The sequence below is a fragment of the Dendrobium catenatum genome, unplaced genomic scaffold (genome assembly GCF_001605985.2).
Source record: "Dendrobium catenatum unplaced genomic scaffold, ASM160598v2 fragScaff_scaffold_536, whole genome shotgun sequence".
NCBI lineage: Eukaryota > Viridiplantae > Streptophyta > Magnoliopsida > Asparagales > Orchidaceae > Dendrobium > Dendrobium catenatum.
This window is the reverse complement of record NW_021318998.1, coordinates 601,785-629,466: the sequence shown is the minus strand read 5'-3', so window position 1 is coordinate 629,466 and position 27,682 is coordinate 601,785. Positions and strand designations below refer to the sequence as shown.

General features: G+C 33.1%; 1 protein-coding gene across 1 annotated transcript; it reads right to left on the bottom strand.

Moving 5' to 3' along the window:
- Positions 1–4,601: 4,601 nt before the first annotated feature.
- LOC110109337 (14-3-3-like protein 16R) lies at positions 4,602–25,884 on the bottom strand. Its single transcript, XM_020840358.2, has 4 exons — positions 25,287–25,884; positions 25,008–25,130; positions 5,860–5,976; positions 4,602–4,955 (listed from the first exon to the last, which is right to left on the bottom strand). The coding sequence occupies exons 1-4, from the start codon at positions 25,767–25,769 to the stop codon at positions 4,905–4,907; spliced, it is 774 nt and encodes a 257-aa protein (XP_020696017.1). The 5' UTR covers positions 25,770–25,884; the 3' UTR covers positions 4,602–4,904.
- Between the last annotated feature and the right edge of the window lie 1,798 nt (positions 25,885–27,682).

The following is a 27,682-nucleotide window of genomic DNA, read 5'->3' as shown; positions in this document are numbered from 1 at the left end:
AAGTGTATCATAATTGAAGGAGACAATGTGAATGTAATGAAGTTTTTGAGAAATGTCAAAAAAAGTGGAGGAACTAAGCTGGAAGGTATGTATTTATTTAATGAATTCAATCATGTTATGTTTTATTGGGTTGATAGAAAGTGCAATAAGTTAGCGTATTTGTGTGCTGACTATGGCATTATGAGTGATTTTATTTGGGATGATGTTATTGAGAATAAGGTTCCTCCTTTATTTATGTCTATATTTAAAGAGGAATCCTTAATTTAGAAGCCTTAGGTTGTAATCATTTTCATTTAATGCAATTTGCTGCATTTCTTTCAAAAAAAAAAAAACATAAGGTAAACACATCAATATAAATCATCAGAGTAAAGAAAAGTCCACAGTCCACAACAAGTGTTGTATAAGTACAACTCAAAACTTATAAAAAAGTAATGGTCAAAGATTGGATGTTAAAGTATAAGGGTATCATAATTGAAGGAGACAATGTGAATGTAATGAAGTTTTTGAGAAATGTCAAAATAAGTGGAGGAACTAAGCTGGAAGGTATGTATTTATTTAATGAATTCAATAATGTTATCTTTAATTGGGTTGATAGAAAGTGTAATAAGTTAGCGATTTGTGTGCTAACTATGGAATTATGAGTGATTTTATTTGGTATGATGTTATTGAGAATAAGGTTCCTCCTTTATTTATGTCTATATTAAAGGAGGAATCCTTAGTATAGAAGCTTTAGGTTGTAACCGTTTTCTTTTAATGCAATTTGCTGCATTTTTTTCAAAAAAAAAAAAAGGTAAACACATCAATATAAATCATCAAAGTAAATAAAAGTCCACAGTCCACAACAAGTGTTGTATAAGTACAGCTCAAAATCTATAAAAAAGTAATGGTGACCAGACACCACCGACAATATCCAAGATTTTAATCCAACTGAATGATACTAGTCTTAAAAGCCATGAATTTTGTCTTTAATTCTTCTTCTTCTTCAAGTGGATCATCCTCCTTTAGATCGTCTTCCTTTGAATTGTTTTCCTTCGAATATTCTCCTTTGGGCTCTATAAAGTTTGTCCTCCATAAGGGTACCAAAATAAATAAGAAATTTCCTACAAAGGGCCTTTCTTTTTCTCTTTAGGTGCCGAGTAATTGAAATTCTTTACTTTTAAAAATTTTCACAACTCAAATATATTACAAATTACATCTTTTAAAAAAGAAAATCTAATTTCTCCTACATGATTATCCTAAGCAATGAAATAAAGAAACATCCCAAGTAGTTTATAAATGGAAATAAAACACACATTGCCAATTACACTTGGCCATACTCTTTTAGTTTCAAAGGGGGCTTGGCAATTTCTAAAGCATCTACTGAAAACATTATTAGTTTTAAAGCTTAATTATTTGGCCTAATTTATTAGTGCTGCATGAGCATGGCCACAAAAGAAGAAATCGTTAGTAGCAAAAGCACCCCGTACCCATGTGTAGTCTAGCACATGGATCATATCATAAAAAAGTACAATAATAAAATAAACATCATAATAATCTTCAGAGCAAACCAAATCAATGTAATCAAGTCAACCAACACACGTTCCACATATAATAGTGCAACAGCATAAAAAATTGAAAAGGCAAATCATCGGCCCTAATCGGGGTGCTAAAAGTGGTGCTCTAGTAAATCTATGTGTGTGTAAAAATAAAATAATGAAAATACATTAAAAAGGACTAAAAATAACAAAAATAAACAAAGTTTTTTTTTATCAATGCAAGAAAATAATAAATTTTCCATGTGATTGAACTAAAAATTTGTATGAAATGAGTTAACATTATCAAAATCTAAAAATAGTAGAACAACAAATCCTGTAAACCCCAACTCAGACTTCTTACAAGGAAAATCATCTTTTGAAAATAAAGATCTAACCTAGAAAAAGCAATCGGATAAAAAAAAGTGATATGTTTAAAAATTCTTTCTAGAAAATATCTTATAGAATAATATATCAAAGTAATTAATCACAATCAAGATTTTTGAAATCAAGTCTTTGAAAATATCAAGTGACATATGAATTCTTCTAAAATTTAAAGGTTTGAAAGAGAAAGAAGCTTGCTTACTTGTGGGCTTACTTTAAGCCTCTTGTCAACTGGTTGACGCACTTTGTGTATCTTTTGATTTTTTATACATTTTGTGCATCTTTTTTTTTTTTGCGATCATTGTGCATCTTTTCAGTTTTGTTTTTCTTTTTGTGCTCATTTTATACCTTTTGTCATTTTTGCAAGCTAGATCCCTTTTGAAACTTTTAGATACTCTCAGTTGTGAGAACATCATTCAGATATTAGAGAAGAAAAACTCACTTAATAATATATGGAGGAATAAACCACGAACCAAATTAAATTCATATGATAAATGTGATAATAAGATTAAGAAATCTTGAAATTTATTTAATGACTTTGAATATTATTTATATAAGATAGATTACTATAAGAAGGTTAAAAAGATCTCAATTGCAAATTCTAGTTGTTAATTTGAGATAGAATTTTGTTTAGAAAAGAAAATTACACTACTAAAAAAAGTTAAACAAAGGAAAATAATCAATAATATTTCACCCTTTAAGTGATTTAGGGATGTCAATCATTGATAATAAATTTTTAAAAACAAAATAAGGCATAAAATATTATTTTAGAAATGACCAAAAGAAAATTGAAAGAAAAATAAAAAACATCAAAAATAAAAACACAAAAAGTAACAACAAATAAAAAAAAATCAATAATAATAAAAAGTCAGAAATAAAAAAAAGATCCAAAAAAATAAAAAAATATATAAAATTCAGAGTTCAGTAATCATCAAGTTCATGCATTTATATCAATCACACCCAATATGGTCCTTAAGATGCTGAGGTGTCCAAAGCCAGTGTTTTAGTAGAGATGTCAGCCAGTTGATTTTTAGTTGTTACATGATGTAACTCAATGTCTCCTTTGGTAACATGGTCCCAAATAAAATTATGCCTTATGTCACTGTGTTGGTCCTTGAATGTTGGATATGACTTTTAGTGATGTAGATGGCACATGTGTTATCTCATAGAATTGAAGTTTTTCCCATAAGTAATCTTAAATCCAGAATTTGTTGCTTCAATTATAGGATTTGGGACACACAACTTCCTAAGGCAGTGTACTCAACTTTAACAGTGAAAAGTTCAGTCAAATTTTGTTTTCTACCAAACTAGGAGACTAAACACTATCTTATGAATTGGCAAGTTTCAAAAGTGCTCTTTCAATCCACCCAACACACTACAAAATGAGAATCAGAATACCCAATAATTTCAAAAGAAGTGTTCTGTCTAGGTAACCTGATTCCTAAATTTTTAATCCATAAGAGATATCTAAGAATTCTCTTAACTATTGTCAGGTGGGATTCTTTAGGATAAGCTTGAGATCAAACATAGTGATAAACACTAAATATTATATCAGGTCTGCCAACAGTCAAGTAAAGTAGTGATCTAATCGTTCTTATATACTTCTTTTGATCAACAATTTTTTTATTTGAATACTTATCTAACTGAACACTAGAGCTCATGGGAGTGTTTATTGGCTTGAGTTTATCCATTTCATATTTCTTCAAGATATCCTTAATGTACTTAATGGAATGGAAAAGAGGATTGGACTTGTTTCTCTAGTTAACAGGCATCACACAAGTGATCCTTAGTGAACTTAAACTTGGGGACACCTCTAATTAGGTCCATTTTGATTACTCTCCATGCTGGCATGACAAAACCTCCTATGCCACAACCAAGACTCATCAGCATCAATTTTTAAGTAAAATAAAGTAGCGCATTCAATGTTATTTAAATCAAGCATGTAATGTTGTTAATCTTTTTTCCCTATAAAATAATGTTGTTATTGAAGGTAATGATATATGTGTTTGAAAAAAAAATTGTATTAAAGCCTTTATCGTAAAGCTGACAGATGCTGAGTATGTCATGTTACAAGCCATCAACAAGTAAAATATTTTCAATCTAAAAGTTATTAGAGTTTTTGATTATTCTTGCACCTGCCACTTTCTTGGTGGTGTTGTCTCCAAGAGTGACCTTATCTCTAGCCCCGGCCTCCAGTGAAATAATTTGATTGACTTCTCTAGTCATACATCATGAGAATCTGTTGTCCTGGTACCATATATTCTCATGAGGCCTTGTGTGAGAGCACTCCTACAAAATCATCAAATGTAATATTTTGGAACCCAAATAAGTTTGGGTCCCTTCTTATGAAAAGATGAATATAATGCATGTGTTATGCTTTGAATCATGTAATTTGGTTTTCCACCCCAATGCATACTATGATAAATAGTGTAAGTATGGGAGATATGACCTAGTATGACAAATAAAAAACATCTAATACCAGGAAAGGGTTTACTAAACTACTTGGGTTATAATGCAAAAATCCCACGGTATCGAGGAGTACCGAGTTTTTTGAAAAACTCGGTACACCTCGATACCGCGGGATTTTTGCCTGCGAACCGAATGTTTCTCTCATTCGGTCGGAGGACGTAATAATTGTTCTGAAAAAAGAGAGCAGCTACCTTCATGTCTAACCACAAGCTTTGCAAGTTCAGACACACCACGATAAGAAATAAAGCAGACAACAGAAATAATTTTTTTCCAGGCAACAAAGAAAATGTTAATGCATGTCTTCAAGCACAATAATCCCATAAAAGAAGGGATTCAGAGGCTGAATATCAAGGCCACAAAAGACAAGTAAAGGTAAAAGCCATGGAAGAGAAGAAAGAAATAACAATAGGATGGTCAAACTAACATTCCTGAAAATAAAAAGCCATCAGTGAACAACTGGAGCATAACATGCCATAAAAAGCAGAAGTAACTAAGGCAAAGAAAGCAAATGCAGCTAGCCAGGATCCCAGTTCTTTGCTACTATTCATTATCAGGTTTTGAGGCCTCCTTTATATCATCACCCCCTTCATCCTGTATATATAGAGCATTAAGATATCAGTTCGCACGGAAAATATTCAACAACAAGGCTTTATCTCATTATGCAGGGTCGGCTACATGAATTTTTCTTCTCCGTTATGTCCTATTAAGAGTTAAATTCTCATTTAAAACTGATAAAAAACAGTTATTTTAAAATCTTTTTAAGCCTACTTTTACCTTTCTTAACATAGGCTGAATCGAACCGGATCATCAGAAGACCAATGTTTTATGTGACCAAACCATCTAAGGCGACTCTTTCTAATCAAAGATCACTAAGATCACTGGAACTACTCCAACCTTTTGGCGCATTGTTAAACCAGTCCCTAGTAGACCGGCCCAACCCCAACCAGCCTCTTTGAAGAGGCCGGTTCTTTGCTACAAGAGGGGCGGCGGCATAAGGAGAGAGAGAAAGGAGTGGGGCCCACTAGGGATTCAAATTCAAAGGAATTGGAGGCAAAGGAGGGCGGCGGCAAGGGCAAGGGAGTAATTTGGCTTTAAATAATTAATTGTATACTTTAAGTATGGGAGGAGGGATTAGGGTTAGGGTTATGCATGATTGGAGTTGTTTTCTTGGAGTCTTCTTGGTGTCTTGAGCTCTAAATCCAAAATCTAGAAATTGGGAGAGACAATTCTCCTCTCGAATTGAGGATCAATTGTATCTTGCTTGGAGTTTGTTTTGCTTTGCTTCTACTATAGCAATCTATCGTATTAAATTATTTTCCTCCAGATTTTCTTATTTTTCTCACTGTTTTTGTCAATTATTGCTAGGGTTGCTTGTGAACTCAAGTATTTCCTCTTGGATTACTTGAGAACTCAAGTATTTCCTATCACGCATATACTCATTTCTATGTAAAATGTTAAAAAAAAAATGAGTTGCACATATAAATATTTAACTGACCTGCATATCAGAGGTCCACAAGGTGAGATTATCACGAAGAAGCTGCATTATAAGAGTGCTGTCTTTGTAAGATTCCTCTCCAAGGGAATCAAGTTCAGCGATCGCTTCGTCAAATGCCTGATTACGAGTAACATATAGTAAGAGGGAACATCAGCAGGTAGAGAATGGAGGAGTAAAACATTATACACAATAAAAGAATAGTTCAAGATTTTCTTCTGAGTATCTAACACAAATAAACATCAGCAGACTAGTCGTATCAGATAGAACGAAATACAAAAAATCTATTTGCAAAAAATTATCAGAAATAGAACCCAAAGAATATAAGGTGGATTGGTTAAAAAAATACAACCCAAACCAAGAGTGATAGGTTTCTCGTAAGATTGAAAAGCTGCAGAAGGGAGTGAGATAGATGCCCAAGTAGCGTGAGAAAAGGAAAAGTCACCAAGTAGACACCAATCAAATGTTCTACAGGTATCAGTATTGGATTCTTATATGAAGAAAACGTGGGAGCTTTTGAAGATTGAAAAACTGCAGAAGGGAGTGAGATAGATGAATCCCCTTGGGCAAGACGACAATCATTGTTAAGTGTCGAAGGAGGAAGAAATAGAGGGAATTGGTATAAGTACCCAAAAAAATTGGATCTTCAAGCCCCAATGCTCGGCGAGATGTGATAGAGAGGGCAGAATGGTGAAGCCAAAAGGTATCAACATCAAGGAGAGGTAGTCTGAGCAAGAACACTACAGATTGGCAAGTATCAGGTGGTCCATTAGCATTATATTAGAGTAGATAACAAGCTGATGAAGTACGCTTAGACAAAGCCAGAGCAAGAGCAGGCTAAAAGAGTTGATATATGATATTAGGGTGTAGAGTTTATGATGATCTGCATTGAGATGCACAAAATTACTTAAACGTGCTCAAATTCACATATTAAATATCTTAATTTGGATAATTATTCATTGTTTGAGATGAAAAAAAAAACCACAAAAATAAATCCAGCAAAACTAATAGGTTTAACAACCTTTTACAAAATAATTAATTGAAATGATGCAATTGCAGAAGCCATGTTATATGCAGCAGCAACAACAACATCAACAAGCCTTTATACCACTATGTGGGGTTGGCTACATGAATCCTTTTTTCTCCATTGTGCCCTATTAAGAATCAAATTCTCATCTAAATCTAATAAAGAAATGTCATTTTTAATATTTTATAACCAAGTCTTTTTAGGTCTACCTCTAACTTTCTTAACATAAGTCAAATCTAATACATCTACTTTCCTAACCGGGTCATCGGAAGGCCGCCGTTTTATATGACCGAACCATCTAAGGTGACTCCCTCTAATCTTATCTTCCACTGGAGCTACTCCAACCTTATCACACATATGCTCATTTTGTATCTTGTCTCTAAGAATAAAGCCGTCAATCCACTTGAGCATCCTTATCTTTGTAACACTTAACTTAATATTATGCTTTTCTTTTAATGGCCAGCATTTTGCACCATAAAGCATTGTAGGTCTCACTACCATCTTATAGAATTTTCCCTCAAGTTTGAGAGGGACTATTCTATCACTTATGCAAGTTTGCATATAACATTATAACACAAGAAACCATGTTATATGCAAACTTGAATAAAAATAAATCATCGAAGTTAACCAATAACAAGATTTACAACAACAACAACATAAAAAAAAATAGAAAGAATAAAAGTCATCAAATCAATTCTCTCGCTTTTACAAGAAGATAATCATTTTAAAAAATTTTTAAGGTCCCACTAGTTTAAGATAGGACTAGAAAAAATTTCACAGCCAACATATCTATTTAAAAATTACTCCATATGTACAAATGTAAGAATCATATTTATGATTAAATTTCTTTTGAAATTGCAAATCTATCAATTATCAACCCAAAAGGCCACCAGAGAAATCTTGTATTACCACACACATCTCCTGAATGGAGATTCCACCAAAACTATCAAAAAACATCATTGAACAGCAAGAAATCTTACCAACAGTCAACCCACAAGGAACTCCAGCAAAATGCTAGAGAGAACCACTAAAAACTTGCGAAACATAAGTATTGAGCTCCTTGTAACAGGATAATTCGTAGGAGCATCATACTACTCCATGAAGAAGTCACCCAGCAGCAAATAGTCATAGCTAGTCACAGGAATATATGAGGAAGGAATTTCACATTAATCTACCAGGCCTAAAAAAATTGGCTTCAATAAATTATTTAATTAATATTGATCAAGCAGATATGAGCATAGTTATTCCACTTTAAATAGAGACATTCAAGATATGTAGACCTTTATTTTCACCTTTTAAGATATCTTTGGGATCCACCTTCAATAGCAAAGATGATTTTATTATCAATGATAGCTTTAAGAATAATATTTCATAACCACCTGAAAATTGTGTGAATGATATGCCGAATATGAAATTCGAAATAGAATGAGAAAAGAGAGAAGAATTCAAGGCATAGATTGGTGGTTACTGGTTAATAAGATAAAGAAAAAATAAATATATTGAAAAAAGGATTAATCTGAGAATTTTTTTAATACTTTTAACTTGCAAGCATTCAAGGCATAAACTGGTGGTTAATAAGATAAAGAAAAATCAAATATATTGAAAAAAGGATTTATCTGAGAATTTATTATTACTTTTAACTTGCAAGCATTCTTTCCCAACTAGTTGAAAAATAATTAAGAAAAATAATCAAATCCTCAAGGAATCCAGTAGTAAGCCTTCAAATATTCAGACGAATCATTATCCTATAACCAAAATTAATTTTTAATATCTCTAATTCGTATACTGAATAAAATCAAAATTCTTATCATTAAAAGCAAGTTTCCTACAAATGCTGTAATAAAAGTCCAGCAAATTAGTAAATAACTAATGAATAATGCAATATAATATGATAAATGTAATGATAATGCTAAAATACTAATATGCACCATAATGGATGTATTATGACCAATTGGTGAGAGATTTTCATGATGAATAAAACTTAAAATTTATATTTATAAAGTTCATTAGTATTTTTGAATAACAAAGATGTGACATGTTTATCATATGGGCAAACATCTTTAAAGAAAAATAATCCAAATGATCTCAAGAATAGTCGTTATGAATTATGAACTTCTGGTTTCAATTAGTTAGAGATTTCAATTTCATGTTTTGCAAAAAAAGTAATTATCATGGATGTATTGATGCATTTTTTTCCATAAAGTTCATTTTATGAATTAGTGAATAAAAAAACCAAGAACCACAAATAAAATAAACAGTTAAGTTCAAAAATTTTCTCATGTCCAAATATAGATTCACATTTATATTTTGATTGAGACTTATGTTCAGATATGACTTCAAGCTCGATTTTAGATTCAAGCTTTAACTCTTGCTTAATTTTAGGTTTAATTTGTTGAACATGTTCTAATCTAGATCATGTTGCCAATTCATATTTAACAAAATTAGACTCAAAATCATATTATAATGGTAACTTATTTTATGCATCCAACAAATCATTTGAAGAATATCAAAAATAATTTTTTTTTTTAAAGGATTAGATTTAAGAATACATGATTCTTGATTTGGTGTGTGTTTAGCGCACCAAACATTATGATAATGATGTTTCTATAGGAATATTAATCATAGCTGCAATAGTGCAAACAAGAGAATCATTGTAATATTAATCTAACCGTAAATATTTATGTAAAAAATTAATCTAATGTATTTCGAGAATTGTAGCACAATTTATGCTTGATTTCTTGCCAAAACTTTTTAATGAAACATTTAGTAATAACAAGATAATACATAGAAAAATAATATCAATAAAACTTTAAAAACAAACAAATTGTCTAAAAATGCTACAATCATCTTGTTTGAAAGCCTTAAATTGATAATTGATCCTTATAATCATTAAATACATAGTATTCCTTAAGTTTGTATTTCACATTAGTTTATATATATTTTGTTGCAATATCAATATTTTACTTTTATTTAGCAATCTCAACTCTTTGGAAATCAAATATAATATAGCTTTCAGAGAATTCTTCTAAATTATCTAACCAAACCAGAATCATGCCTCCCATCAACTGGAAGGATAGAACTCTTGGCACTATAATAATCATGTTAAGACATTATAATATCATAACTAAATTGATTTCATTTTAATTGCATCTTTTATTATATTTGTTAGCCGACCCAAATGTTATATCTTACTTCTATAAGATATTATGATGTAGCATTAAGCTCTACTACAAAATATGATGTAAAATTTTTAGAAAAAATGATTTGATCACGTACGCTTAGAAGGAGATGCACAAAATCATACAAATATACTCAAAATTTGCATATCTCAAACTTTTTAACTAGAGCAATTATTCCTTATCCAGAAGAAAGCTAAAAAATATGAAGATATAAAAAAAATAATTTAATAGCTTTTTACTAAAAATAGCACATAAAAATTAAAATCACAAAAAGCACCACAATTAATTGAAAAATATACTTCTGAAAGTCCATATTGTATCCAACTTGCATAGAAATAGATCACATAGCAAATTATGAAATAAATAACCACATTTGAAAGAATAGGTAGAAAAGGCAAAAATCGCCTAATCAAACCGCCAGCTTGTACAAGAAGATAACCTCTCCTTATAAGCTTCAAACTCCCATTTGTTTAAGTGGACTATAAAAAATTATAGATCCAACCAAAATCTATTCAGAAAATACCTCCTGTGCAAAACTAAGAATCATATTTGTAAGAAAAAAAAATACTTCTGAAATTCCATAATCTATAGATTATCATGCCAGAAAGTCGCATACTAGAAATTTTGTAAGAGCCCCAATGTCTCCCACATGAAATCCAACATAGGTTGCCAAAGAACTCTATGTTGCACTGACACTTCTCCTAAAAAAGGCCCGCGGTGTCAGACGCTTATCCGACACGGCACACGTCCGACACTCCGATACAGATCGGACATGCCGAAAATGTGTGAGATTAAAAAATATTAAATACAAATTGGACACGCATGTCCGACACACGTGTCTTAAATATTTTATGAATTTTTTTAAATATAACTTCTAGTATTTAAAATTTTTATTTATTTAAAATATAAAAAATATTTTTTTTCTTATCCATAAAACCAAATCAATCGTCTGCACTCAATACCCCATTCATCGAATATTCTCATTTTCATTTCTCTTTAGCGAGCCGTGATTTTGGTTTCACAACAATGCCCAATATCATCTCAACATCTACGTCTGATGTCATCTTGGCATTGACGCTCGATACTTACTGCATAACACGAATTCCTAATTCTCGACAGCATTGTTGTCTCCTTTCTCGATGCCTGATACATGGCATCGATCCCGACTCTCAACATCCTAATATTAATTATTTTAACACAAATTCTAGTTAAATGGCTTATTATTTCTAATTATTGTTAATGTTATGCTAATTCAATTTTTATACACTATTTTTAAGTATAAAAAAGTATTATAACGAGTCAAGTCCGTGTCCTTTATTTTCAATAATTGATGTGTCCCGAGTCAGTGTCGTGTCGTATTAGTGTCGTTGTATCTGTGTCTATGCATCATAAAAGAACACAGTTGAACATGCAGGATGAACCACCAAATTTTTAGGGCATATCCTTTCGCCACTACATACATGTTAAATAAAAGTATTTAGCTTGATGGAATAAGATAAACTAGAAAAAAATTCTATCACTCCACCAAAAAAAGTCACCCAGCCATAGAGTCATAAATAGTCACAAATAGGCACAAGAGTTAAAGTAGGAAGGAGTTTTGCATCAATCTACCAACAACAACAACAACATCAAGCCTTTATCCCATTACGTGGGGTCGGCTACATGAATCTTTTTTCTCCATTGTGTCCTATTAAAAGTCAAATTCTCGTTTAAATCTAATACAGAAAGGTCATTCCTAATATTTTCTAACCAACTCTTTTTAGGTCTACCCCTACCTTTCTTAACATAAGTCAAATCTAACACCTCTCCTCTCCTAACCGGGTCATCGCAAGGCTGCCGTTTTATGTGACCAAACCATCTAAGGCGACTTTCTCTAATCTTATCTTCTACTGGAGCTACTCCAACCTTTTCACGTATATGCTCATTTCGTATCCTATCTCTAAGGGTAAAGCCACTCATCCACCTGAGCATCCTCATCTCTGCCACACTTAACTTAGTATTAAGCCTCTCTTTTAAAGGCCAACATTGGTTAAATGATTGATAAAATTAGTGTTGAAAAATTATGAAGAAAATAGAGATATAGTTGTTCAAAAAAAACTTTAGCATAGAGTGTGTTTAACATCTCATGCAACAACTGATATTATTATTAAAAAACAAGGATTATACGAACGATTGGAAAACCAGAATTCATAAATTGGCCGTGAATTGTTGGGACAAGATTAATAAAGATGGTTGGGACAAGTTAAAAAGAATGGTGGTGCTGAGTTATCTTATTTAAGAGAAATTGTGGATTTTAGTCTATTATCTTGTTTTAGCAAACTTGACCTTACGTCCATTAGAAATTTCTGTGCACTCAAACAAGTGTCCCATGTCCTTCAGTCAATCTGGAAAGATTTTCAGTTTGAGCCTACCATCAAATGAAGGTGCCCTGTATTTACTTTGTAAGTTATCTCATCTTCGAATCATGCTCTTGGCGCATAAGTGGAACCTCACAATTTTGAAAGCGGTTATTGGACACAAAATAACTTGTGATTAGATTCATGTAAGATTGCCTCCTTACAAAGAGGATACTCTATTGATGTCGGAGGGCAATGATTTCCATGAACGAGAGGCTTTAACTCGATGATTCATTCCTGCAGGAATTCTAGGTGGTGTTATGATCTTGTGATCTACACCTGCATCCAATTTTAGTCTCTTCTAGGTATCGCCATGCTTTTCACGTTTTCCTTTAGGAACAATAGTATGTTAGCTTTTGCTTGTATTTAGAAAATGCACGGAAGTCGTGAATCCTCTGATAATGCAGTGTCTAAAGGATCAGCGAGGCCTTCACAATAAATGAGTTTGTAATTCATGTGAGTTTATTAGGCTTGTGGTAAATTCAATATTTTATGATGGACAAGCAAGCTATCATTACATTGTCCATCAATCAGATAAACTTGATATGGATTTTCATGTTGAGAGACCATAAAATGCAACCCATGCTCTTAATACTGACTTGATATAGTAGGATTATGTGGAGATCTTATACTAGATATCCAGAAATCCTATAACCTACATTGTAAGTCTTTGAATTATTTAGTGACTTGTGATACATTGTAAGTCTTTGAATTAATTAGTGACCTATTGATGTAGAACGGATACGGGGGAAGGGGTCATTTGAATAATTAAAATATGAATTTAATTTTAGACTACAAAAACAAGGGGAAGTGGAGGGAAAATTTGAATTTCAAATTATCTTAATTGGGAAGGGATTAATTCAATCTAAACGATTTAATTTTCTAATAAGAAAATAGTCAATCTGGGTTGTATTATAACTATTTTTATAAGTGATGAGATGCTCAATCCTTTTCTTAAATAAGGTATTAGCAATTAAAAAATCATAAGCTAAACAAAAATCCAATATGGTCTTGCCACCTTCATTCGTCGTTCCAAATCCATGGCCACCATGAATGCTTTTAAAATCATCTACCTCTCTACCAACATGCATCAATCTACCCAAGTAAAAAAAAAACTAGGCTACAACATATTATTCAGTTGATATTTGTCGAACAAATCTGAGCATAATTATTACAATTTTTTAGAGAAGTCCATGAATCATCATTTATAGAATTACCTTTCTACTTTATAAGATATCTTTGGAATTCACCATCACTAATATGCATGATTTCATTTCCAATAATAACTTCAAGATAATATTGGCATAATTGTCGAGAAATTAAGCAAACAATGGGGTTGGATATGGATCTATAATGAGGAGTTCGAAAAAAGGAAGTATTTAACTATTTAAGACATCGATTGACAGTTCATCACAAACTCAAATCAAATAAATTAAAAGTTGGAGTAATACTAGAAATTTTAGTGATTTCTAACCTGTAGTAAATTATCCCAATTTATTGTATGACTCTATATAATCTCAGCTTTCTAGCAGGCCATTTCTTAGGAGTTCAAATAAGAAATTTTCAGGGTTTTGATGAACACCATGAGTAGTTGTATAATTGTAATAATTAAAATCATTCAAATGACTAATAATTGGTGCAATATGATATAATATGGGTAATGATAATGCTAAGATACTAATATAATTCTCAATGCATATGATATAAATAATACTAAGAGAACAAGGCAATGAAGAAAACTTAAATTTTTTATTTATCAAATTTTGTTTTTAATCCATGTAGTTCCATTCATCTGTCTTCTAATAACAACAACAACATCATCATCATCAAGCATTTATCCCATTACGTGGGGTCGGCTACATAAATCCTTTTTCTCCATTGTGTCCTATTAAAAGTCAAATTCTCGTTTAAATCTAATAAAAAAAGGTCATTCCTAATATTTTCTAACCAAGTCTTTTTAGGTCTACCCCATCTGTCTTCTAATAACAAGTCACAAAAATATGATAAATCTATCATAAGAAAAAACAAACTCTTGAATCTATATAAAAAATAAAAATAATAATAATCTTATGAACTTCTAGCAAGAATGAGATTTAAATTACATATTTTATTAAAAGTCCTTATAGCATAAGAAAATGATCTACAAAATTGGCCCAATTTAATTTTCTACTTAAAATTTTTAATGATCTACAAAACCAAAAACTAAAAATAAAATTAATATTAATTTAATTTGTAGAAATAATTTTGTTAGATACTTTATTTAGAATTGCCTTATTAGATTTTTCAGCTAATCTATAAATCTCAATAAGCATGATTTATTTAAGTTCATAATCAAGAAAATATTCATATTCTAACTTAGGTTTAGATTTAAAAATGATCTAATGTTCTAAATCAAGTTCAGATTTATATTATAATTCAACTTTACGTCCATATCTTATCTCAAGTTCAATTTTAGATTCAATTTTAACTATTGTTCAATTTTAGATTCACAACAATAAACATTTTATAGCCTAACATATGATATCGATTCAGAATCAATAAAATCAAGTCCATAATCACATTGTAATTATAATTTTCTTATTATCCAATACATCATTTAAAGAATATTCAATAATTGTAACTTCTTTAATAAGTTTAAATTTTTTTTATCCATGATTATTGAGTTTGTGTTTATTTAGCACACTTTAGATGATGATGAATTTTCCTCATAAATATTAGTCATATATGCAATAGTCATAACAGGAGGATAATTGTACTATTTCGCATACTCTAAAGCACTATATAAGCAACACATCTAATGACCTCGGAGAATTATAGGTTAATTCATACTTAATTTCTTTCCAAAGACTAAACAAATTAGATAGTGATAACAAAGTAATGTATAAACAAATAACGCTAGTTAAATCTTTAAAAATAACAAATGTCCAAACAAACAACAATAACCCCCTTGGTTAAAGGTCTTAAATTGATCATATAATTGATCCTTAGACTATGACCTAAAAAAATTATGATGCAACCTTAACTATGATACTAAATATGATGTAAATCGTCTTAGGGTCTAGGGTTTGATAATACATATCTCAATTTGGCAAATCGCTAACTTTTGCCTGGACAATTATTCATTATTTGAGAAGAATCAAAATAATACTAACAAAATCGATGAAATGATAATTTAATAATTTTTATTAAAAATAACAAATAGAAATTCAAAATCATGAATAGCAATACAATTATTTGAAAATCATGCGCTAGTAGAAAATAAGATTGTAGCTAATATGAATAGAAACCGATAAAGAGATTTGGAAAAGATAGGGAACATATCAGAAAAACATGCTTCTTAATCTTATCTGATATAGAAGATAATCTCCATCTAAAATCATCAAGCTCTCACTTGTTAAAGGAAGATATGAGAAGAAATTATACATACAATCAAAAATTTATTGAAAAAATACTCCCTTCTTTTGTACAGAAATAAGAACAAATTTTATAAAAAAAATTTCTAATAATTTCAAAACTTCTCAATTATCATCCAAAAAAAAAAAAGAATAAACCTTAAATTTTGTAATGACTTGAGTATTTCTTGTATAAAAATCTCGTTAAAGTTGGTGAGAAACATCATTGAACCTAGGTAATCTCCCCAGCAGATGACCCACATGAAACTCCCACTAAATACGAAAAGAACCATTAAATTTATACGACAAATTGACAACCTCTAAAGGCATGCAACAAATATTTAGCCAACTAAAACAGTATAAGCTACAAGATTATCATACCATGACCTTATAAACTAATTTAAATTTTATATATCTCCAATTCAAACATTCAGTGGAATTAAAATTGCAATAAGTAAAAGTTTCTTGTCAATGCTTTCATACAAATGAATGATGTAATATGATATTAATGTAAGCAATGATAATGCTAAGATACTATTACACTTCCTAATTGATACACCATAAATATAAACTATGTGAAGAAGATGTTGAAAAAAAAACTATATTGTATATCAATTAGGTCTCATTATGTTTACTTCTAATAACTAACAAACCGCTCAACCATGATGTGTCGATCGCAAGAACATTCAACCTCTTTAAATAAAAATGAACCAAATAGCCTAAAGACAAGTAGTGATGAATTATAAACTTCTAATTTCAACCATATAGGCGGATATTTCAATTTCATAACTTGTTAAAGGGAGTCATTATGAATATATTAATGCAACTTTATTTTCTTCATAAAATTTATTTTATGAATTTGTGAATCAGGAAAAAGGAAAAAAAATAGATCAAATCCAACATCAAAGATTTCATTAAAAATTACATTATTACTTCATAATATTATGCTTAGACATTAATATAATATCTCAAATATATCCAACATTTAACCAAGGTGTGGTACCAAAGGTTCACAAAAACAATTTAGAAGATGCAATCGATATTGGAAAAGAATTCGAGGCATTTATAAATAAAAGAATTCATGGCTTATGATGCCCATATTAATTTTCACATGAATTTAACATAAGATTCCTAGAACAAATGCTGGAATATATTTTACAAAACTGGATACAAAATAGGCATGAGAAGATAATTCATAGAAAAAAAATTAAAGAAATGGAAATAACTGCATCAGCGTTATGAGATGTTTTAAACTTCAAAAGCATCCTGAATGTAAATAACTCTTGAGAAAATCAAGAAATCCAACTAACTCAAGCGAGTTGTAAAGTAAAAAGGTGGCATAAAGCGTTAAAACACATATCCATAAGCATAAACTTGCACTTGCAAAATGAGTCTTTTGTAAATTTATTTATAATAAAGACAGTTGTTCAAACAAGATATATAAAGCAAGTACCACTATTTTTTTTTTTTTGGGTTCAAACAAGGTTACACGGCAACGGACACCCTATAGTTAAGAATGAAACGTTAAAATTCACCTAAGCTCATTTGGCTGCTTGTAGATAGAAAAAACATGTTTTAAAAAGTAAAGATTTTGTCTTTCTTTAGTTGCTTGTAGATAAAAAACATGTTTTCAAAGTTAGAAATTTGTTTTAATTCATTTTGAGTGTAAAAATGAAACTATCACTTTTGATAGATAAGGTGTTTCCAAAGATTAAAAATTGATTTTTATTTCCAACTAAATCCAAACAAATTAAGAAAATCTAATAACTCATTTCTTTTCAAAATGTTTTCTAATTTCAACAACCAAAAAACGTGTATTGAAAAGCAACAAGTTCGTTAAGACTTTCTAATTTGGTTAGATTTAGTTGCAAATCAATACAATTTGTGGGGGGAAAAAAAGAGTTGCAAAAATGGGAATGATATTGCCAGTATCTCTTTCATTTTCATGAAAGTTAAGTGGGCAATTAGAGATAACATTAAGAGTTGGAAGCATGATGATTCATTGCAATGCATTCTCGAAGAATTTTTTGATTAATTGGGTTCACTCTGTGACCCCAGTCCGTTGGCCTTGATTTCTTGTCGGTGTTATTTGGTGACTTCTTTTTGGTGCAATAATAGTACATCCGCTTTTCCTGCTCTTGCCCAAAATGGCATCCTTTTCAAATTCATCCCGAAGTGCCTCCTTTTATAGTGGGATGCAACCAGGCAATGGTCAATTTTCAAACCGTTGGGCATTCTTCCCCGTCTCCGGCTATCTCTAAGTCCAACTTTTTGTTCTTCCTCCCCATTTTATAGTTTCAAGGAATTTTTGTTGTCGAAATCTTTCCTTATAAAATTTGACATAGATTAAGAAAGATTTTTTATTGATTATTGAATTAATAAGGAGCTTTGATTGCTACTAAAATTGGGAGATTTAATTTGCACTTATTGGGAGATCTAATTGGCATTATTAGATTTCCATTTATTAGTCTTCGTTATTTAGTTTTGTTTCAAATCTATATAAATAGGGTTTGACGGTTGTTGTATGAGAGTATGCAAAAAGAGAGTCAATTGTAACCCTATTTTCTCCAATATGGTGACATGATCCCCTCCCTATGGACATAGGCAATTCTTCGTCGAACCACATAAATTGTTCTATTTTGATTGTGTTTGTTTTGATTGTTTATGTTGTAATATTGCACAATAATTAGCATTAGCTAGATTTCAATGTGATTTCGGCGTGCGGCTTGGAGAAGTACAATGAACAAAATTCGAGTGCCTGAGATCCAGCAAACCAGATAGTTTATGCGTACATCTGACCGAGCAAAAGAGTTTGGTTGCGTCATGCAAGCCACGCGAAAGCAGGAACACATGACGGAGAGGGTCGAGTGTGGGTCTATAGCGGAACCAAGTGGGATCAAGCATAACCTGTGGGGTGTTCGCAGTAAGAAGGCATGTAGGCGCATTTGTGATCGTTGGGTTCGCGTGGAAGCAATGACGCGGGTCGCTTTGGTAGGTCGAGCCGCGCCTTTTGGTTGAAGGGTGAAGGATGCGAAAGGCAAGGCTCACATACAGGCGGACCGTGTGCATCGCATGCGACTGTGCAAGGAGAAGATCGTAGGTGTGCAGCCTAGATCAGGGCGAAAGATCGCATGAGCACGTGTGGAAAAGCAAACTCTAGGTCGCAGCCTCGCAGGCACAAAGGCTGCGAGTGTGAGTCGAATCGCATGGAAGCAAGGCTTCATCGCGGGTCTGGTCTGGGAGGAAGTCCAGAGCACATGTACGGGCGGAGTGCGGGGCACAGAAGATGACTTTGGCGTTTCTGTTGTTTTTGTTCGTGCATATCTTATTCGGAGCATAGAAATTTGGAAATCATCTCCTAGCTCTTGAGGGTCGGATTGGTGCAATTATGGGGACGTAAGGAGATTGCAAAATTATGCATGATATGAAATCCAATTGATCCATGGAGACAACCACCTAGATAGTGGAGAAGGGGACGACCAATCAGTTGGTTACACATCCCGTCAAGATCAATGTGATGAAATTTGATGGCAAAGGAAACTTTAACATGCGGAGATGTGAGATGATGGATGTGTTATGCTCTTTGAATATGGAGAAAGTTCTAGACAGCAATGAACATCCTGAAGAGATTTCTAAGAAAGATTGACTGAAGATGAACCAAAGTGTATGTGGCATGATCAGAAATTGTCTATCTCAGAAGATCAAGTATGGGGTGATGATTGAAACTTCTGTTGTGAAACTATGAAAGATTTTGGAGAACAAGTATCTAACGAAGATGATGGAGAATCGTCTTCATATGAAACGCCTACTCTACAGATTTTAGATGAGACATGGGGTTACTATTAATAGCATCTGAATGACTTCACAAAGCTATTGGCAGATCTGTTGAATATGGACGAGGAGGTTGGAGATGAAAACAATGTGCTCTTATTAAATTCGCTCTTGGATGAATATGAGAATTTCACGATAACTCTCATTCATGGGAAGGAGTCTAGAATTATGGTGAGATGACTACTGCATTATTGAATTATGAGTTCCAACATAGGGACAAGGAATCTGCAAAGATAGATTCGGTCGAGGCCTCCAACGAGGAAGATCAGAGAGGCGGAAGAATAGAAAGGGCAATAGTGGCAATAAGAGGGGTAAATCTCGTGGGCGCAGTCTTGGGAATAATCAGTGTGCTTTCTAATTAGAGACTAGTCATTGGAAAACAAGATTGTTTGAAGCTGAAGGAGAAAGGAAATGAAGTTTCTTCTGAGGCAAAGGCATACTTTAGTGTGAAAAAGTGTGATGAAGATTATGATATATCACTATCTGTAATTTCACATAATTTGTATACAGATGGTTCATGTTAGATTCTGAATGTTGGTGCTACCTATTATATTTGTCCCACTAGAGAGTGGTTTGGTACCTACAGGGAGCTTGATAGCGATGCAGTGACTATGGGAAATGATCAAGCTAGTCGTATTATTGATATAAAGAGCATCTTCATCAGAATACATCATGGTATTGTGAGGTAGTTTACTGATGTGAGACATGTTCCAGATATCAAGAAGAGTTTATTTATTGGGGTTGTAAAGACCAATAGCTACAAGGTAGTCATTGAAGCAGTAATTTTGAATATATATCATGGTGCTGGTTTTTCTGAGGGGAGTTCATCATTACAACTTTTATTATTTTCAGGGTAGAACAATGATTGGAACGGTTGTTGTTGCTGTTGATTCTTCTGATGTCACTACATTTTAGCATATGAGGCTAACTCATGCTGGAGAGGCTTCACTTATGACTTTGGTGAAGAAAGAATTGGTCAAAGAGGCGAGCACCTGCAAGATCGATTTCTATGAACATTGTGTGTTTGGCAAAAAGACATCGGTATCCTTTGGTATTGTTAGTCGCAATACAAGTGATATTCTTGAGTATGTTCATACAAATGTTTGGGGCCTGAAGAAGACAGCATTATTTGGCGGACAAAGATATTTTGATTCATTAACGGCTCGATTTGAAAACTAAATTCTTACATGGGAATTGCATGAAGAGATATATATGTTATATCCACCTAAATATGGAGCCTCAAAAAACTTGATTTGCAAATTGGATAAGTCTATATGGGTTGAACCAATCACCACGACAGTGGTATAAGAAGTTTGATCAGTTCATGATGGGAGAGGACAGAGGAGTACACAAGGAGCTACTACAATCATTATGCATGTTTTAAGAAATTGATCAATAATGAGTTCTACCTTCTATTGTATGTAGATGACATGTTGATTTCATTTGCCAGTCAGTATGAGATCAATAGATGAAGAAGCAACTGTCCAAATAGTTTGAGATGAAGGAGTTGGGTGAAGCACTCAAAATTTTTGGCATGTAGATTCTGAGGAACAAGGCAGCTGGGAAGGTTTGACTTTCACAAGAAACTTACATTCAAAAGATCTTGAAAAATTTTGGGATTGGTGACTCGAGCAAGGTTGTGAGTCTACCCATTGCATCTCACTTCCAACTAAGTTCAAATCAGTATCCTAAAGATGGTCATGAGAGAAAGGATATGTGATCGGTTCCATATGCTAGTGTAGTTGATAGTCTAAAGTATGTCATAGTTTGTACTAGACTATACATTGCACAAGCAGTTGGTGTTGTGAGCAGGTTTATGTATGATCGGGGAAGGAATCGTTAGCAGGCTATAAAGAGTATCATGAATTATATGAAGAATACAATTAATGTAGACTTGGTGTTTGAGAGGCAGTCATTTGTTGTTGATTTGTGTGTAAGCTACACTGACTCGGATTACGCTGGTGATATTGATATGAGTAGGTCTACAACTAGTTACTTATTCATATTGGAAGAAGGTTCAGTCAGTTAGAGATCAATTCTTCATTTTGTTATTGCTTTATCTATTATTGAGGCTGAATACATGGCATCACAGAGGCGAAGAAGGAAGCAATATGGATGCAAGGCCTACTGAATGATTTGAGAGTTGATTAGAAGTCTCTAACAATGTTCTATGACAGTTAGAGTGTAATACCCTTCGCAAAAAATTCAATCTTTCATGCTCGTACCAAACACATTGATGTAAGGTACAATTTTGTTTGAGACTTGATTGTTGAAGGCAATATCTAGTTAAAGAAGATAGATACAAAGGAGAATCTAGCAATCATGCTAAAAACATAACTATCAGCTTAGAAGTCCACCTACTGTATGGTGAACATTCAGGCTCATGGTTGATTGTCCACTTGTTTTGAAGAATTATACTTGGCTTGATCCCTTGGGAGAGATGATATGTAGACAACCATCCCAGTGCAATCGTTTTGATATTGGAGCTTGGTTTATCATCTTCTACTTTCTGAAGATAAGGTGGAGATTAATGTAGAAATCTTCTCTTATATAATTTGACATAGATTATGAAAGATTTTTGGTTGATTATTGTGTTAATTAGGAGCTCTGATTGCTACCAAAATTGAGAAATTTAATTTACACGGATTAGGAGATAATTGGCATGATTAGATTTCTATTAACTAGTCTTCCTTAATTTGTTTTATTTTAAATCTATAAATAGGACTTGAGCGCTGTTGTATGAGAGTAAGCAAAAAGAGAGAACCAATTGTAACCTGATAGGAAATACTTGAGTTCGCAAGTAATCCAAGAGGAAATACTTGAGTTCGCAAGAAACCCTAGCAATAATTGATAAAAACAACGGAAATAATGTGATATTCTCAATGAAATCAGTTCAAAACGAAAGATTGTAGTAGCGGATTCAAAGCAAAAGCAAACATAAAGCAATATACAATTGATCCTCAATTCGAGAGGAGGATTGTTCTCTTCCAATCTCTAGACGATGAGTCTAGAGCCCAAGACGCCAAAGAAACTTCAAGAGAAACAAATCAAAGCATAACCCTAACCCTAATCCTCCCTCCCATGCTTAAGGCATACAATTAATTATTAAAGTCAAATTACTCCCTTGCCTTTGCCGCCCCCTCCTTTGCTTCCAACTAGCTTGAATTTGAATCCCTAGTGGATCCCACTCCTTTCTCTCTCTATGACACCGCCCCTCTCCTTTAGCAAAAAACCGGCCTGATGGGGACATCAAAAAGTCTACCGTCGATGTGGCCATAAATCAACGGCCACGATTTATCCGATGTACTTTTGATTTTATTATTGTCTACTTATTGTTATATATATATATATATATATATATATATCCTCCCTTCTAATCAATTCCCACCACCGGCCATCCCCACCACTAACCACCATCCCATAACCCCTCCTACCTAAGCTCACCTTCATCACAACCACAAATCCAAACCTTCATCCTCATCCCGCCGGCCCCTCCCTTTAGCCGCCGGCCTCCCTTTCTTCCACCACCCTTTCCATCCGTTAAGCATCACCACATCTTTGCCTCCACACCATGTATTTTCAAATTTGAATTTCAAAGTGGAAGAGTAAAAAGTTTCCAAATTTGCCCGACGCCAAATTAGGAAAGTTTCAATGAGGTTTCAATTTTAAATTTGAATTGGAACGGATTTGAAATTTTTATCATTAATTCGTCGGAACGGATTAGGAAACACTTAACTCCCTTTCCCCTAGCTCACTCCCTCTCATCATGCCGCCGGCCCCTTGTATGGGCCCCACCCCTTTAATGCTACATTAAGGCTCTTAATTGCCTTTGTTATGAAATTCAAATTCAAAGTGTTTTCCCTCCAATTCTACTCAAAACCTGAAAATAATTTCAGATTTAGAGATTAGAATATTTCAACCTTCTCTCAACCTGGTTCTTTCCCAAACCCTACTCCCTTTTCCCCTTACAAGCCACCGACCTCTCCCTCCACCGCCATCTCTCTCCCTCTTGTTTCTATTGTATTCTCTCTTTCTCTTGCTATGATGTATGGCTAATCCGGAGATTGAATCCGGCCTTGCGTAAGACGATTAATTTTTCGTGGATCTTCTCAAATTTCCGTCGTCAGCGTGATTCCAAACATTGACGGATCCCTAGAAAATCCGTCAACCCATAGTAGTTGTTGAAGATCACGTCTATGGAGTATCAATCATCGGAAGGTATGCGGTGTATCAAGTCAATTCTCCGCGAAGGTGATATTCTTCATTGATTCGTGTACTTTCCTATTCTACTTACTTCGTAGAGAGAATTGTTCAAGAAAGAGACTGTGTTCCACTATCACCATCCATTAGTAACATAGGATTGTTACTTCTTTGCTCTTAGACCTCTTGTTAGATCAAGGTTATGTTGAAAGCTATTTTGTATGCATTGCTTTAATTTTCCTAAATGTTTTGACTTTGTTTAGTCTCTTGCGTAGCTTAGCCTAAACGGACGTGACCGCTTAATAGTTTTACTTTGTGGTTTTAGTGGCTAATAACAAGAAATCCAAAGTTGCTCTTTAAATACTTTTTGTACAAAGTTATTGTTTTGCAATTAGTTCGGCATCACGGCCTCTTTGAAGGGGCCGGAAGTGGACCGGTCTAACATAACCCTATTTTCTTCAATATAATGAAATCATTCCATCCCCATGGACGTAGGCAATTCTTGGCCGAACCACGTAAATTGCTGTGTTTTGATTGCGTTTGTTCTAGTTGTTTCTGCTATATTATTGCACAACATTTTTTGGGGGATCAATTTGTTCCTTTTGCAACTCCTTTACCTACCTATTTTGTCTCACTGTAAGGTTTCTTTTAAATAATATAACAAATAAGAACATGCGAACTTCAATTTAAATCTTAACTTATTGAGGACAAACAGCTGATTAAAAACAAGCACATGATTAGAGTTTTAATAATTCTCTCTCAAAAGCTACGCTAATAAAACAATTAATATCAGTAAAAACTAGGAAAAATATCTTCAGTTTTCTTTAATAATTGCAAGGAGAAAGAGGAAATATGGTAAAGAGAAAAAAAAAATTAATCAAGGCAAATGAAAGAATGCCAAGAGTATAAGAAAAACGATCAGTCAAGACACCAAAATAACTAAAACCCTAATCCGTAAGACAAACGCCACTTCCGATTTACCATTTTAGAACTCAAAAAAAGTACTCGCTGAAACCCCTCAAAATTAGGGTAAGAAAAAAATAGGTACTCCAAATCGTAAATAGTAGAGGAAAAAGAAACAATAGTGAAAACTTCAAAGAAAACAAGATTGATTACTCCTTCGAACCTGTTTAGCCATATTGCAGGCCCTCTCAGGAGAATTCAAGATCTCGTAGTAGAATACAGAGAAATTCAATGCAAGACCTAGCCGGATCGGATGTGTCGAGGGCAACTCTGCCACCGCAATCTCCTGCAATACTGAGATCGTGAGAAGAAGACAACTTTGAAATGGCTAAAATACTACTCTTCCAGGTAGGCATTTCCAATCCCTAACCCTAGAATATATCAGATGCAAGAGATTGTGATCAATAACAATTTCCTAAACCATAACCGATCAGCATCTTACCTGGGCGGCCTTATAAGAGGAAAGAGTGCTCTCAGCAGCCTCCTTTCTCTCATCACCAGTTTTGAACTCCGCGAGATACCGATGGTAATCGCCTTTCATTTTATAATAAAAAACCTTGGAGTCAGGGGTGACGACGGCTGAAACCAGGCGAGAGTCCAACAAACGAAGGATTCCAGCGCAAATCGACGACAGCTCGGACTCGATCTTCAAGCGATAGTCGCGGGCCGCGGCGGCGCGATCGCCGGCGCCGCGGCCTTCTTCCTTCTGCTCAATCGATGAGACGATGCGCCACGAGGCACGGCGAGCACCGACTACGTTCTTGTAAGCTACCGAGAGGAGGTTGCGCTCCTCGATTGAGAGCTCCTCGCCTTCCGGAAGAGAGTTGACTACCTTCTCCATGAACTCAACCATCTCTTCATAGCGTTCCGCTTGCTCGGCAAGCTTTGCCATATAGACGTTTTCTTCCCTCGCCGTGGTTGCCATTGCCGGAGAAGAAAGATGCCCGAGAGATCAGGGGTGAGGGAAATTAAAGGGTGAAGGGTTGGAAGAAGAGAGAAGAGGACAAAAAAGTAGGATTTTTTAGACCAATAGCATTTTGTGAGAAACGCTTTTGGCCATTAAAAGCTTACTTTAGTTGCAAGTTATTTCTCTAAACAAATTTTAATAGACCAATTACCCATTTTATTACAATAAATAAATGGGGAATTTTTATAAACATATCATTTTATTTCTTGTTATTTATATATCTAACATCAAAAATTTTAATATTACATAGCTACTATTCATAGAATAAATATGAGTGTATGGAATGAAATATTAAAATTTATAGTATGACTTGGATGGTAAGAATGAAATATATGAGTGATATATTTGATATTAAAATTTTATATGAATGGTAAGAATATAATATTAAAATTTTAAGTATTAGATATATAAATAGTATGAAATAAAGTGGTATGTATGTAAATCCCTCTAAATAAATTAATATTTTTTAGGGGAATAAATAAATTAATGTTAGTGGTTGAGTCTCTAGTAAATTAACATTAGTCAATTATATCTTACATGCTTGAATAAAATTTTGATAAAGGATTTCTCATATTTTCTAATTAATAAATATTTATATTCAATTAAAATTAATTTTAAATTGAAAATCATTCATAATATCACTTTGGATTTGAAAGGTGATACATTATGATAACATATCATGTCAATAAAAGATTAATCTCAATATTTGAGATAAACCCTAAACTTAAAATCAATTAAACCTATTTTGTGCTCATAAGAGAAAATTTTTATTTATAAATACTAATAAGTACAATATGTAAAAAATAAGCATAAATATTTAATATTATATTACATCAATAAAATCTATAATAATACTATAACAAAGAGGTCAAACAAACAACTAATAGAAAAGAAAATGAAATTAAGAACTACATAAGTAATGAGTATCTAAACCTAATAAAAGATGGAAGTACAAAGCACAACATAAACTCATTAATATTAAACAAAACCTAAAGTTTATTTATGTGATAACGGTCCACCAAGCTTTAGGGTTGATCAAGTCAATCATAAATGATGTATGTGATACATACGTTATTTTTAACATAAGTTAAATCTAATACATCTACATTTCTAACCGGGTCATCGGAAGGCTGATGTTTTATGTGACTAAATCATATAAAGCGACTCTCTAATCTTATCAACCACTAGAGCTACTCCAACCTTTTCATGTATATGTTCTTTTAGAAGTCATAATTTATTACTTTTTTCAATAGGATAAAAGCGAAGTTACTCGCCAAGTTGATTGTTAAAGTCATTAGGAATTTTATATGGTTGGGTATCATTTTCAGGTATGTGCTACCTTTTATCATAATCACTTGAAATGAGAGCAACTCAGTGGTAAGAGGATCAAGAATTTTTTCAGTAGCAAAGTATTCGCCAAGTTTGCCTCCTTATATCACCCTAAGACCAATAGGCTAAGTCAAAGGGACAAATAAGCAAATATTGAACATATTGAGGAAAAGGACGAAAGGAGCAAAATATAAGTGGGTATAAGCACTACCTTCAGTCCTATGGCCGTTAAGGATCACACCTTTGAAAACTAATAAAACTCCATTCGCACTATCAAATAGAGTTGAAGCCCTACTACTAGTCGAATACAAGCTTCATAGTTAGTGAGTGGTCACAGCAGTGAACTTTGAAGAGAAATAACTAGCTAAGTGCAAAGAGAGTAAACATGAAGGCATAAAAGAGTGCAGTCGGCCTCCTAAAAGAATTCAAAGCCCAAGTCATGTTCAAGCAAAAAAAGCTAAAGAGAAGAATGGTGAAGTACTACAGTGCCAACATCAAGAAGAAAGTATTTTTCCCTAACAACCTGATACTAAAGAAAGTGG

What these genes read in the sequence shown, in the direction of transcription:
- LOC110109337 (XM_020840358.2), bottom strand. Translation starts at nt 25,769, where the DNA reads ATGGCAACCACGGCGAGGGAAGAAAACGTCTATATGGCAAAGCTTGCC. An exon ending in CCTCTTATAAGGCCGCCCAG is followed by an intron (nt 25,131 to 25,286) that starts GTAAGATGCTGA and finishes TCAGTATTGCAG; the next exon opens with GAGATTGCGGTGGCAGAGTT. An exon ending in TGTGGACCTCTGATATGCAG is followed by an intron (nt 4,956 to 5,859) that starts GTCAGTTAAATA and finishes CTATATATACAG; the next exon opens with GATGAAGGGGGTGATGATAT.